At 47.9% G+C, this 14753-nt stretch overlaps 1 protein-coding gene across 1 annotated transcript in view; it reads right to left on the bottom strand.

Annotated features, from left to right (window-relative positions):
* Positions 1-14432, bottom strand: part of EDA (ectodysplasin A) — a 50179-nt gene extending 35747 nt beyond the window's left edge. The window contains exon 1 of the mRNA XM_082208556.1: positions 14079-14432. Within this exon, the coding sequence (XP_082064682.1) occupies positions 14079-14417 (339 nt within the window). The 5' untranslated portion in view covers positions 14418-14432. The remainder of the gene's footprint in view (positions 1-14078) is intronic.
* Positions 14433-14753: the final 321 nt, after the last annotated feature.

Below are 14753 nucleotides of genomic sequence, written 5' to 3'. Positions count from 1 at the left end.
TGGAACCCAGTTCTCCAATTTGTTAAAGTCATATTGAATCCCAGTTCTGTTTTCTGAGGCATTAGCTACCCCTCTTAGTTTGGTGTTATCTGCAAATTTGATGAGCATCTCAATTTCTACATCCAAGTTGTTTATAGTGATGTTGAACAACAACAGGGGCAGGACAGTACCCCACTTGTTTCTTTTTTCCAGGATGTTGAGGAACCATTAATGAGCATTTTCTGGGTAGAACATAACCATTGTGGCTAAAAGCCATTAATAACCCTCTTTCTCAATGGATTTGTCAAATCAGAGGTTTTCAACCTTTTTGAGTCCACAGCTCCCTCGACCAACTACATTCTTTCTGTGACTCCCCTGTGGGGCTCAGAAGCCCAATTATGTCACCCCTTGTCTGTACTGAGGGCAGCCCCTCACCCCTTTTTGAATACCCTCTCTTGTGAAGCGTTCCCTCAGCCTCGCCTCCTCTCTCATTGGGAGTCCTCTGGGCAGCACCCCACCCCACTCCAAGGAGAGGTGCCTCATGTCGCCTCTCAGAGGCCTGGAAGAAGGATGCCCCCAGACTTAGGAGCCTGATGGAGATGAGCAAAGATGAACCTGAGGCAAACAGCCGCAAAAGCCTTTGGGAGGCAGGGACACGAGAGGGTATCAGAGGAGGGAGGGAAGGAAAGAGGGTCAGAGGCCAGTGTTGCCTGCAGAACCCCGATTATCTTTCAAGAGAGGGAGAAAAAATTTCCTCTATCCACTTTCTCCATGCCAATTTTATATCACATTGCCTCTTTCTCACCTTTTCTCAAAACTAAAAAGTCCTATAGGGTGCAACCTTTCTTCATAGGGGTATTGTTGAAGTGGCCTGTTGGACAGAGCAAACAGAATCTGCAATCCACAACAACTTCATTCTGCTCCTCCTAGGGATTCCAGCAAACATGAGACCGGAGCAGGCTCCACAACTTTTATTTTTTAGTTTCTAGGCTTTCCATCATAGGAAGACGGCGAAGCCAGAAACATGATATTATCTACATTAGCCATTCCTTGTACCGCTTACTAAAGAGGATGGTATTTGCAAATCTAGAAAAATCTTAGATAAACAATTTAAGGGATTAGAGGAATGAAGAAGAAGAAAACGATTCAGAGATGAAAAACAGCAAACCAAAAAGAAAAGCAACTTCACAGCCAAAGAACAAGTTGATGTGAATGGAATTCATTTAAGCAACAGCTTCTAAAATTTTGCCCCTTGGATGCTCAAGCAACTCAGCTAAGATGAAATGTACAAAATACATTCTATTCCCCCTTCCAGAAAAGAAGCCCAATGTTTCACACTCTATAGCAGTTGTAAACAGCTCATAGAATAGAATCCTACGATTGTAGTGTTGGAAGGGACACCAAGGATCATCTAGTCCAACTCCTTGCACTGCAGGTATCACAGCTTAAGAATGCATGACATAAGTACATTCCTATGTCTGTTTAAAAAGCGCCAATCCAATCCAAAGGACAGTCCAAGATGGATGGTAGTTTATTGAAGCTGAAATACTGAATGCCCAAATGCAGGCAATTTCAACAAGAAAAGTGGGAGGCATCTAAATAAACCAGTAATAGCTGCATAAGGAGCTTAAAGATGAGTTGAGATTTAAAAAGGGCATGTATAAGAAATTTAAGAAAGTTGAAATCACAAAGAAGGAGTATACACAAGGAGCCAAAAGTTGTAGGGTGAATATTCGGCGGGCTAAAGCTCAAAATGAGCTCAGGCTTCTTGCAAGAGAGGTTATTTGGCATCATTCATACCTGCAGGATCAGGTATGGGGAACCATCCAATCCAGTATCCTCTTCTCACAGTGACTGACCAGATGCCTAGTAGGGAAAACCCACAAGCAGGATTCAAGGACAAGGAGAACTCTCTGCTCCTGCAGTTTCCAGCAAGTGGTATTCAGAAGCATTGCTGCTTCAGACCACGGAGGAGCAGCATAGCCACCATGGCTAATAGCCATCAATAGCCGAGCCCTCCATGCATTTGTCTAGTCCTCTTTTAAAGCCATCTAGGTTTGTGGCCATCACTGCCTCCTGCAGGAGATAGTTCCATAATTTAACTAAGCGCTGATGGTAATGAAACAGTTACTGAACAAGTTATCAGTTTCTGGTGCAGATATAGCATAAATGAGACCTATGACTCCTGGCTGGGTCCACAAGCCACAGTTACATTTCATTTATCTGAAGCCCAAGCTAATTCTGCACATCGACTCTCACCATCAACATCTGTGTCGTGAGAGATGTCTCAATACGCTTTGAACTGTGCCGCGTCACCAGCCCTGGCAACCTTGGGGCGCTAATTCGAAGCAGTTCTTTAGGGATTTTTGCTTGCCATTTGTTGATATTTTTAGACTCCTCGCAGTCCTCCTGCAACTGAAGGAACAACGAGCCACGGATTGATTTACTGCTTGAAAGCAAGTTGCTGTACCCCCCCTCCCTTAATAACAGATTTAACAAATTTGTTCCACCTGCTCAATTATGCACCCTCGGCCTTTCTTGTGGTTTCACTGGAGTTTTTTGCAGCCTAAACCTCAAAGGGGCCTGAGCTCTGCAAACTTTGCACCGTGCCTGCCACTCATAATGAGCCACACTGGAACGCTGCTTCAAATTACGGCTGAGGTTTCGCCTCTCGATTGATGCAAGCAGTCAGATTGCAAAGGCTGATAGGTGCGGCTGGCAAGTAGCGTTCAGTTCTCCAGAACATTCATAGAATTTTAGGGCTGGAAGGGACCCCCAGAGGTTCATCTAGCCCAACCCCATTGCAATGCAGGACTCACAGGTAATGATTTTTCATAGAATCGTGTTTTTAGCAGCCACCAAAAAGAATAGAGTGAAGGCTCCCTGCTTGATGTCAAATGCAGGGAGCTCCAAAGTGCAGGTCCTGCCACACTAAATGGCAGGTATTACGTGGCACCTATAACAATGTCACTGCTGCTAGTTGAAGCGGTTGAGTGGCCTATATGGTATAAGGCGATCTGGCAGGTACACTGGTCCCTTTAAAAGCACAAGGCGGACCAGGGAGGAACAAGGAGCCGTCTTGCTGCAAGGGAAGGAGGTGGGCATTAAATTGTATAGGAGACAGTTGCTGGAGTAAGCAGATGGGGCTACAGCAGGCAACTGTAAGGATGGGCTCCTGGATAAGAATTAGCATGCGCTCCTATCAGTGGTGTATGGTGCCCTCTGACCTGGTGGGCAGCTGGGAGGGGAAAGAGGGGGTAGACTGGGAGGAGAATGTGTCGGAAGCTGAAGAGGTAACAGGGTTTAGTGAGCAAGAAGAAGCTGTGGCAGAGAGCAGTCCAGAGGCAGAGGAAGGAGAGAAGGGGGGCCAGGAGACAGAGATGAGGCAGGCTGCTGAAGAAGCCAGTGCGTCTCCCCCTCCTGCTGCAACGTGGTCCCCCTTCCTCCTGTTCTCCCAGAACATGCAGAGAAATGAAGAGGGTGGAGCAACGAGAGGCAAGAAGACAAAGCCTTGGGTTGCTGGGGGAGGAGCCTTAGACATCGTGGGAACGTGGGACAGTCCTCGCAACTGCCTCATCAAGGCAAGACCTACTGGGAAGAGTTGCTGCGATCACTAGGCCTACACTAATTTATTTGAATTAAGAGTTAACTTCACTGACACTGGGTATTTTATTACTGACCTACTCTTGCCTCTGGCTCATGACAGCCAATTAGTAATATAAAGAAGCAATACAGAAGGAGGTTCACCATAACCATCAGAAACACACTTTCCCCTCCACCTAGTTTGTGGTGTTAGGTCATCCATCGGGGTTGCCAAGCCCATCTCCTTCCCATAACCTGAATGGACCACAGGACAGAGGCAGCAAAACCCTGGAAATGAGATGTGACCAAAATCTACTGAATGGAGAAAAAAAATCCTATTCTGTCAAGTCCTGCACAAATGTTCCTCGCTAAAAGTTTAGTTTGCAATTCCTGTATGATAGGGGATTGGACAGGGTGGCCCTTGAGGTCCCTTCTAGCCCTACAATGCTATGATTCATTGGAAGTTTTTAAACATAGGTTGGATGACTACCTGTCAGGGAATCTTAGGCTGTGATTCCTGCATTGCAGAGGGTTGGACTAGATGAACCTTGTGGGTCCTTTCCAACCAACCCTACAATCCTATGCCTGCATGAACATTATGTCTGTTTCGAGCAAGTTGCCATCGGCACCAGATAAATACTCTTTTGTAATGGGGCTGAGACAAGGCTCCTTGAGTCACTTGTTATGGAAAAACATGCACTGGTGTTTGACAGGTTTAGCTCAGATATTTTTTCTGAAAGAATAGTTTAGACTCTCCTTGGAAATAGTAATAGCTGGCAAGCTTTCAGCAGAGCCCCTTGAGTTGGAGACACTGTTGATTCCAGAATTCATCTCCTGGATTAGATCCATAAAGCCCAAAGGCAGGAGAGTTTGCCAAAAATCAGAATAACTTTTATATGTTTAGTAACTCAGTATGTGACGCCTCTACAGCACTTTCTGTTGGAAGAACTGTGTTGCATTTGCACACAAACTAGGACTGCACCAATCTTGTGCCCTTTGGGTTATGTCTCGAGGGGCTGTCAAAGCAAAGGTCCGGGGAGAATTGATGCAAGAGGGACTGTAGCCTAGGTCTGGATCATCCAATTATTAGAAACAGTTTTCGGGTATCTCAAGCACATTTGCCATAATTAATAAACTACCAATATTCCCTGTGATTATCATTTATGAGGGGAAGTAAGTAGGTGCAAGATTTGGAGGGGATTTAATTTTGACAGAAATGATAAATACTACTAAACCCTTGTTTCTTGTCCAAAATTAATGTTACTAAATATGTTTTATGTCAAAAGAATTGGTTGTATATTTGATCTTGAGAGCACAAGTAGCCATTGCAACTCAATGGAAAACATCACAAAACCTTACGCTGGATGCTTGGTACTACTCACTCTGAAATAAACTCTAGTGGAGAAAATTACATAGAATTTGTTATTTTGACAAGGATTAGAACCTCCAGACACTTAGGGGAAGGCTCTGGACATAGTGTATATTGATATCAGTACCGCTTTTGACGAAGTTCCCCATGACATTCTTGCAGAGGAGCTGGTAACTGTTAGGTGGATTTGTAACTGGTTAATTGACCAAACCCAAAGAGTGCTTACTAATGGTTCCTCATCCTGGAAAAAAGTCCCAAGTAGGGTGTTGCAGGGTTCTGTCCTGGGCCCGATGTTGTTCAACATCGTCTTTATAATGTGTGCGGACTAGAGTAACCAAGATGATAAAGGAAACAGAGCCTGTTTTTATCTTTTGCTGGTCTGTCGTAACTGAGAGAATGAGTAAGTGTACCCCTTACTTCTATAGTTGCCCTATTGCCTATTTAGCATGCTCAACATATGTATGTAGGTGCTTTTACAATGGTGCCTCGCAAGACAAAATTAATTCGTTCTGCGAGTTTTTTCGTCTAGCGAATTTTTCGTCTTGCGAAGCACGGTGTCGGAAAAGTTTTGGAAAAGCTTCAAAAATCACCAAAAACCTCAAAAAAGGCTACCACACTGCGTTCTATGAGTTGCTCCTCGAAGTCAAGTCGCAACTGTAGTAACGGTGTTAAGAAAAAGGAAACAAACTTGCAAAAAACGCAAGACGTTTTCGTCTTGCGAAGCAAGCCCATAGGGAAATTTGTCTTGCGAAGCAGCTCAAAAAACGCAAAACCCTTTCGTCTAGCAAGTTTTTTGTCTTGCGAGGCATTCGTCTTGCGGGGCACCACTGTATCTTATGCCGGCCTATGACCATAATACAGATTCATGTAGATCTACTATAGCATCCAAGTCAGAACAGAGCCAAGCAATCTTCTCAGTGAACTGCTGAGCAAATTGTTCACAGTGAGCCATCAAGTGGTCTAAATTCTCCTCATGTGGGCCAGAGTGTAAAATATCCCTGACCATCCAAAACAGTTTTACTGGATGGCTCCTCGCTGATTCAATGGTGGCCAAAGAAAACGATTTCTTTGCTGCCACAATGCCATACAAAATAGGCCTTCAAATCGCCTGTGTTTGTTCGGACTCATTCGGAGTTCCTGCCAAAATCACTCTAGTCCCCATCTCACATACTGCATGATCACCAGCTCCCTAGAGAACCATGGGCCTGGTTGCCACCCAGGTCATTTCTCCATCCCAAAGGTCTACCAGAGCTTGAAACAAGGTGAGCATATGTCCGGATTTTCCCTGGATACGTCCTCTTTTTAAATTTTAAAATTTCTGCCCAGGTGGATTTTTAAAATAATGGAAAATGCCCAGATTTTTTTCCTGCTGCCCGAGTACATCTGGCCTATGCTGTCCAGGAGGCCACTGATGGCAGCTGCTCTGGGACGAAGAATGGGCGTGCAGCATCCAGTGGTGGCGGTGCTACTGCTGCTTTGGAGAGCTCTGCAGCTTTATCATAGGCAGGTGCCGAAGTTGCAGAAGAAACTCTGGCAGCCGAGGCAGCGGCTTGCAAGCAGTAGCAGCAGTAGAGGCAAGCAAGTGAGCCAGCATGGTGGGATGGGGCTTTCAAAATCGAGTGTGAGACATCCAAGGCCTTGCTTGCTGGGAAAGACGCCCGCACTGGGCATGGGTGGAAACTACCTTTATTGAAGGAAAAGAAAAGAAGAAGGGAGGGGAGGGTGCCACCGCCGCATGCCCCCACTTTCCCGTTGGTGTGCTCAAGAAATTGGGTTTTTCCAGCAGAGCTGAAGTGAGTAAGTCTTGCTAACTTCGCTGCACCTAATGCCACACACGGGCACGAAAAGCACCCCTGCCGATTGGATCGTGAATGTTTAATCAGTGGTTTCCCCACGCTGCTTCCTTTCCCCAAATAGTCTCGCTTTTGAAATGGTGTGGTGGTTGGCTGGAAGACTAAGGTGGGGAGGTTTAGATGTAACCCCAGTCGAAAGTCGGCAGGAAAGCCCGGCATATTTGGAGTGGATGGCAGGGTGTGTGTACCAAAACAAAGCTATACCTTTCAAATCAGCCAAAGAGGATTTAAAATGTAGGTTGGCTGCTGTTGATTTGTCTTGGGGGGGGGGGGAGAGGCAGGGAGAGAATGGAAGGTGGCCAGGCGATGGGGGGGGGGCGGCCGAGGAGAGCATGGTGTATGCAAATAGGTGGAAAGGTAAGGTCCCAAATGCCTGCCGTGTCCAGGTGGTGCATCATGCAGCTGTGAAGTGATGGGGGAGGGAGGTGGTGCATTTCAGAAGAGTCCTTGCCCCGCTCTAGGCCCCAGTGCAAATGTGCCTTTGTTTTAATCAGACTCTTGCCAAATTTTGCTTTCCTTTCTTTAAAATAATAATCATCATCACTTCTTCTCTCCCCCCCACCCTGCCTAACCCAGCCAAATGTGGCATGTGAGACAAGTCCGCCACTCGCCCTCTCCTGCAGCAGCTCCTGGTCTCCTTGGCTCTGTTCTCCTCAACTGCCTCTCTCCTTGCGCAGCGGCTTAATGGCAGGCATGCCCTGCTTCCCCCCACCTGCATCTGCAAACATGGCAACCGCCTGTAAACATGGGGATCGGAAACTGTGTCCCACCAATGTCAGCTTGTGGCTGCTGCCCCCTCTGCCCTGCCTGCCCTTCTCTTCTGTTCGCCAGCTCCCTACCCCTACCCCTCAAGCACACGCTCATGTATTTCTTTTGCTACCTGCTAGCCAGAGGAGGAAGAGGTCTCGATCTCATCGGAAGAATGGCTGAGCTGAGTATTATGAGCAAAATGTTTGCCATTTTAAGGCACATTTAATGTGCACATCCCCCTTAATGAGCTTTCGGCTTTAAAAATATTTGTCATGTAATTTGTTTGTAATGCTTTTTCTGTTTCTGGGAATTGATTAAAACCTGCCTGAACATTATTTTTTATAGGCAGACTTAACATATTAATGGCTGCCACTGAACTGAGTGGGCTATATTAGTGATTCTTAACCACTGCAATGCTTGTTTTGCGGGCTGGTTGGCCTGGCAGGGGTTATTAATATGTTGAGAGCTAATTCCCCAGTAAAAGGTAAAGGAACCCTGGATGGTCTAAGGCAGGCATGTCCAAAGTTCATTTCAGGGACCTAATCTGGTTTAATCCGCCCCATGTGGCAGTTTATTTCCTGGGGTAAAATCCTTTAAAAAAAAACCCTCAACAACTTTGGGGTAAAAATCCTAAAAAAGCTCAACAACTTCAATCCTAAAAAAAGGTTAACAACTTTGGTCGGCCCTTACGGCCATTCACTTCACCAAATCTGGCCCTCTTTGAGAAAAGTTTGGACACCACTGGCAAGGCGACCAAGGGGTGTGGCGCTGATCTCACTTTAAGCCAAGGGAGCCGGTGTGTGTCCACAGACAGCTTTCCAGTCGTAAGGCAAATGTGTCCTCTTTTTTTGCTTGTCAAAATATGGCAGCCCTACTTCAAAAAAAAAAAAAAATGCCTGCCAAGGAAATAGGAAACTCCCCAAGAGCCACTATCGTAGTCAGTCCCCCACCACTGCAGAGCTTCTGAGTTCCAGTGAGTCTACACTCCACCAGGTAGTGATCTGACCATGACAATGGAACTATAGAAAGTTCCTCCACTCTTAAGGTTACCATCAACCAATTCAGAACAGAAAACCAAATCCAGACTGTGCCCTGCAGCATGGACCGGGCCAGAAATTATTTGGGACAGACCCATGGTTGCCATGGCAGACATGAAGTCCTGAGCCACTCCTGACGCACCCAGTTATGTAAAGCAGACATGCATGTTAATATAATTTTTAAAATAATATATATTTTAAACTGCTGGTTTTATTCACTTTTTTTTTTTAGGAATACTTGATTTTAACTTCTTTTTTATTGACTATTATAATGTATGTTTTGCATAAATGGCTTAGAGGTTTTTACAATTAGGTAGTGTACAAATTCTGAAAAGATGCACGGGGTGCTCTGCTATCTGAAAAGATGCAAGAGGTGCTCTGGAAGAACTGTTTACAGATTTACTGTCAGTTTTAATAGACATGATATATGCAACTTAGCCTGTGGGTATTTCTTACAAAACTTGGCAATGGTCCATATACTATAAGCAAACAGAGGAAAACACCAGGGGAAGCTCTTAAGTGGCAAATTGGATGGGTTTTATCCTTTTGCTTATGAAGGTGCTTAAGAACATTATATCTCTGCATGCTAAACCCACAAGCTCTTATTAGCTTGAAATTTGCTTGGCGTTTATTTGTTTATTTATTTATTTATTTATTTGCATTTCTATTCCATCCTTTCCTCTCCAAAGAGCCCGAGGTGGCATCCAGGGTTTTCTCTTCCTCCTCATTTGATCCCCACAACAACCATGCTGTGACAGGTGTTAGAAACTCAGATATAGAAGCAAGGCGCCAAATGTCTCATTAAACCAAGGTTGCAGTCACCAAAACGGAATGTCTAGTTGCCATTTGTAGGAATGACAGCTCTAAGGTCTTATTTTTCAAATAATGACTGTGATTGATTCTCAGTTAAATATCTGGCTAGTTCAGAAGAGCTAGGTGAAGAGCTTTGAGAACTTAAACAAGAAAAGTCTCTTGAACCAGGGATAGTCCACATATACTTTGGCCTATTCCGGACTCTTTTTCTTAATGGTGACTGCTCCTGTTCAGGTTGCACAGAAAAAGCCATTTGGTTCCAGAAATTCATTCTGAATGTGCAGATGAAATATAACTGATAAGCGTTCTACAGGATGGGGTATTAGTGTGTGAAAACAGTCAAGATCCAATGATCCCCAGAGGGTGAAGATGTCAGGTGCCATCCTGGCATCTAGGCAACTTCACATGGTTGCAAATGGTTGAAAACCCGGTGCAAAATGCGCCTGGCAAATTTCAAACACTGGCTGTGAGGTAGGTTAGGCTGAGAGGCAGTGACTACCCCCAAGCTCACCTAGTAGGCTTCATAGTTGAGTCTAACCTACCTCACAGGTTTGTTTTGAGGATTGGATGGGGAGGGGAGAATAATGCTTCCTACCTTGAGCTCCTTAGAGAAAAAAGGTGGCATGTAAATGCAAACAAATAAGATAATGGATTATGAGTGGAAGCCAGGGGAACACAGACACAGGGAGCTTGTTTCCATTGTCTACCTGCAGAGTGATATGCAGAATGCAAACTTATTTCATGGATCAGGGCAGGACCAGGACAATTTGTCAAGGGCCGGTCACCCTTGCCATGAGACTCCTTGTCATTTCAGCTTCTATACGAATTGCTGTGCTTACATCAAATTATGAACAAGGGGAAAGAGCTGTGGTCCCCAACACACCCCACAGTGGGGCAATTTGATTTTTAAGGGGAGCAATTTGAGAATGAGTTATTAACAGTGGATGACCTTTTAGGCTTCCTCCACATGAACAGGAGTTCATTTTTTCAGTAATAAGAATTATATGTCGCAGGCGGGAGACACCAGGATTTTAGTGATGCTTACGTGGGGCATGGTCAAAAAAAAGTTGGGAACCACTGGGTTAGAGCTAGTGTGGTGTGGTGGTTAGAGTGTCAGACAAGAACCTAGGAAAGACCAGAGTTCAGATCTGCACGCAACCATGAAACTCACTGGGAGTAACCTTGGGGGCCAGTCACTGACTCTCTCAGCGTAACCTACCTCACAAAGTTGTTGTGGAGATTAAATGAGATGGGGAGAACCATGTTTGCCACCTTGAGCCCCTTGGAGAAAAAGTCAGGATATAAATGCAACAAATAAATCATGCCATTAAAAAAACACAGCTTCTTGTTATTCCAGAGCAGTGGTTTTCAACCAGTGTGTCGTAGCACCCTGGGGTGCCTTGAATGATGGTCAGGGGTGCCGCGGGCAACACTGCCCTCTGTCCCTCTTTCCTCCCCTTCCTCCTCTGATGCCCTCTTACACATCTGCCTCCCAAAGTCTTGCGCGGCTGTTTGCTGCAGCAGCCCTGGCTATAAACTCTGCAAGCGAATGGTGCCACTGGGGCTGGCCAGGGGGTGCTGGCTGCCAGGAGCTGAGGCTGCCTCGGAGTAAGAAGCAAGTGGGTGAGGGAGCCCAACCAACTAATCTGTCAGCCCTGGCTGTTGGGAATGGGCGGACAAGTGGGAGGCCAGGCAGGCAGGCAAGCAAGCAAGCAGCGCACTAGCTTTTCTTGTGCTGGCTGTATGCAATACCTGCCTCAGAGCTGAGTGCCCAGTGCTCAAGAGGAGTCCTTCCACCATGCAGGCCCGGCAGCGATCCCTGTTGCCTCCCAAGGTGAGTAAGGTGCAAGTCTCATGTTCACCTTTGGCCAGTCTCTGTCAAGCCACTAAGTCTGGGGGCATCCTCTTTCCAGGCCCCTACAGGGCGACATGAGGATGCACATCTTTTTGGGGGGTGCTGCTGCCCAATGAGAGAGGAGTGGAGGCTGAGGGAATGCTCCACAAGGGAGGGTGTTTTAAAGGGTATGGGGATGCCCGCTCTACAGGCACCCGGCACCCAAGGGGAGACCTTCTGCCATGCCGGCCCGGTGGCACCCAAGGTGAGGTGTAGGCCTCATGTTCACCTTTGGCCAGTCTCTGCTGGGCTGCTAAGGCTGGAGGCATCCTCTTACCAGGCCCCTGGGGGACACAGTGTGATCTCTCTTTGGGGCAGGGGGGCAGCTCAGAGATAAGGGGCAGCAGCAGTGGCTGCCCTGAGGACTCCCAAGGAGAGGGGAAAGGAGAGGAGGCTGAAGGAACCCTCCACAAGGGAGGGTGTTCAAAAAAGGGTGAGAGGCTGCCAGCTCTGCAGGCAAATGGTGACATAACTGGACTTCTGAGCCCCACATGGGAGCCGCATAAAGAATGCAGTTGGTCAAGGGAGCCATGAACTCAAAAAGGTTGAAAACTTTTGTTCCAAAGCATCGGTCTTCAGCTGAGAGGTTAGGAGACACTAGCAGTTTGTGGCCTGATGCAAGGTAATTCGCAACAGGAGCCCTACCACCTTGCAGACATAGAGTAAAAAAAGGTCCAGAAATGCATGTTTGGATTAAAAGTGGGTCCTGGTTTTGAAAAGGTTGAAGATACTGCCAAATGACTGCATGCAACTCTGCTGACCATAGTGGTAAATTTGTTCACCCATTTTTAAAAGACGGATAGCTCTTTTTAAGTATCAAATCATACCTACAGTTACAGTTTATTACAACAAAGGAGCCCCTTCAGATCTAGGCTAAAACATGTTACTTTAAATGGGGTGGGGTGGGGGGGAGAGATTAGATAGATAATACAGTGGTACCTCAGGTTACATATGCTAACCCAGAAATATTACCTTGGGTTAAGAACTTTGCTTCAGGATGAGAACAGAAATTGTGTTCCGGCAGTGCAGCGGGAGGCCCCATTAGCTAAAGTGGTGCTTCAGGTTAAGAACAGTTTCAGGTTAAGAACAGACCTCTGGAACAAATTAAGTACATAACTCGAGGTACCACTATATAAGAGCGTTAGAAGAATCTGGCTGTTTGATTAGGCCAGTGGCCCATCTAGTCCAGCATCCTGTTCTCACAGTGGCAAAATGCCCATAAGAACCCAGGGATCTAAATAGACTGTCTCTGAACCTGAAGTTTCCATAAAAGCATTAGCAGAGCCCTCCTGGATGAGACCGAAGGGGACCCATCCAGTCCAGCATCCTGTTTTCACAGTGTCCAAACAGACACCTCAATGGGAAATTTGTGCAGGATTCCAGCACAAAAAGAACAATCCTTTTAAAAATAAGTGTTAGATGGGGCTATTTGTCTTGAAATGCAACAACTTCTCCAGATCAGATCAGAAGAAATCAGATCAACAGCCTGAAAGAACAGCAGCTGCCCATAACTATTCATTTGGTCTTTACCAGGAACCCAAAGTTACTGCTCACATTTGGGCAGACTTAAGGCATTTTTAAAGAACAACAATGAAAAGTTCACTGAGTACAGAAGAAAGAAACTGATCCAGTCAGTTCATTTGGGCAAACAGAGCAGGATCCTCCTCAAAAGCTGAAAACAGGCATCTATTTCATGGCCAGTCTTTGCTAAGCACACAATTAATTAGAACAGCCTGGAAGTTGGTGGTGTTTTGCAACTGGAAACCATAAATTGCAACGTCTTATATTGGTATAATTATTGGGGATGGTGTGGATAGAATGCCTCACCACCACCACAATGTTCACATTCACATAGGTAACACAATTACTTGTAGAACCTTAGAATTGTAGAGTTGGCTAAAAGGGTCATCTGGTCCAATCCACTACAGTGCAGGAATCTCAACTGAAGCATCCATGACCTATGACTATCTGACTTCTGCTTAAAAACCTCCAGCAAAAGAGTAGGCCAACTTCTTCAGAGGGAGTCTCTGTTCCACTATTGATGGCTCTTACCATCAGATGGCAGGGGTGCCAATTTGAATAAAATCTGGGGGACAGGTAAGCCCCGTCCCAAATAATCGATCACATCATTTGAATGGCAATGCCCTACAACTTGGGGGCAGAGGGCTAGATCCCTCAAATATTTTATGGAGGCAGCAAATTGACCCTGGCCCCTAGGAGTTGGCTCCTTTGTCAGAAAGTAGTGTTTAGTCGGAATTTCCTTTCTTGTAATCTCCATGCAATGAATCACAGACACTCACTTGCTTATGAGCTAAACTCAGTAAACGAGCGCTCTCCTCGGGAGAAGGTGGCATCGTCTCCTCCTTCACTGGAGGCTTTTAAACAGAGCTCAGACAGCGTCTGTAAGGGATCTTTTAGTTGTGAGTCCTGCATTGCAAGGGTGCTGGACTAGATGATCCTGCGGGGCTCCCTGCAACTCCACAAAAGTTACTGCTTGATCTACGAAGCCGCCGCCCCGCCATCGCCGCCGCCGCAAGGCGGGCTGCCAAACCACGATCTCCCTGAGGGTTGTTGAGGCCAACAGCGGCCTCCAGCTTCCCCATCCCTCTTCAGCGCTGGACCTGCGACCCTCCCACCCTCGGACTCCAACTCCCGTCAGTCCTCGCCGTGGCAGCCAGGGACCAGGGACGCTGGGAGCTGGAGTTTGGCAGCCCCTTTGCAGCGAGCGAGAGCGCGCCGCAGGGCCCCCGTGCAGCCCCTCCAGCGCCACCTGCGCCCCACCGACCAACCGCCGGACCCACCTGCTGCTGCTGCTGCCGCTGCCTGCCGGACTCTTGGGCGAAGCGGTGCTTGGGCCGGCCGGGACCAGAGACCTCGCCCGCCGCCCCACCGTCCTCGTCGTCTGCGGTCCGCGCGGCGCTGCTCTGCCTTGGCGGCCAGGCGGCCTCCGCCTCCCGGCGGCGCAGCTCGGAGCGCAGCTCAAGATAGCAGCCGAGCGTGAGGAGGTGCAGCGCCAGCGAGAGCGCGAAGAAGCCCGACAGCGCCCGCCCCACGCCCCTCCGGGCCCCGCCGCAGGAGCCGCAGCCGCTCCCGCCGCCACCTCGGCCTCCTCCTCCTCCGGCTTGCGGCTCTGAGCCCATGGCGCCGGCCCCTGGGGGCGCTACTGCGGCCTGCCCATCCCGGCTGCGGCCCTCCTGCTCCTCCGTGGCTGGGTGCCTGGCTGAGCGGCCGGCCGGGGCTGAGCGCGGCTGTCTCCGCCTCCCTCGACGGCCGCTCGGGGCGTCCGGGCTCCGGAGGCGGGGGCGGGGGCGGAGCCGGGGGGTGGAGCCTCCTCTGCGCCGGAGGGGGGCCCGAGGGGCCGCTTTGTGAGGGGCCCAGGGGTCGCAGCTCCCGCTGGGCTCCCCTTCTCCGGAGCCTTCTGAGCGGGCAGTCTGCTGGGGGCGCTGCAGCCAGATGGCCCTGCCTACTGCTGCCTA

Source organism: Podarcis vaucheri (assembly GCF_965113315.1).
Source record: "Podarcis vaucheri genome assembly, chromosome: Z".
In the NCBI taxonomy this organism is placed as follows: domain Eukaryota; kingdom Metazoa; phylum Chordata; class Lepidosauria; order Squamata; family Lacertidae; genus Podarcis; species Podarcis vaucheri.
This window is presented reverse-complemented; position numbering and strand designations above follow the sequence as displayed.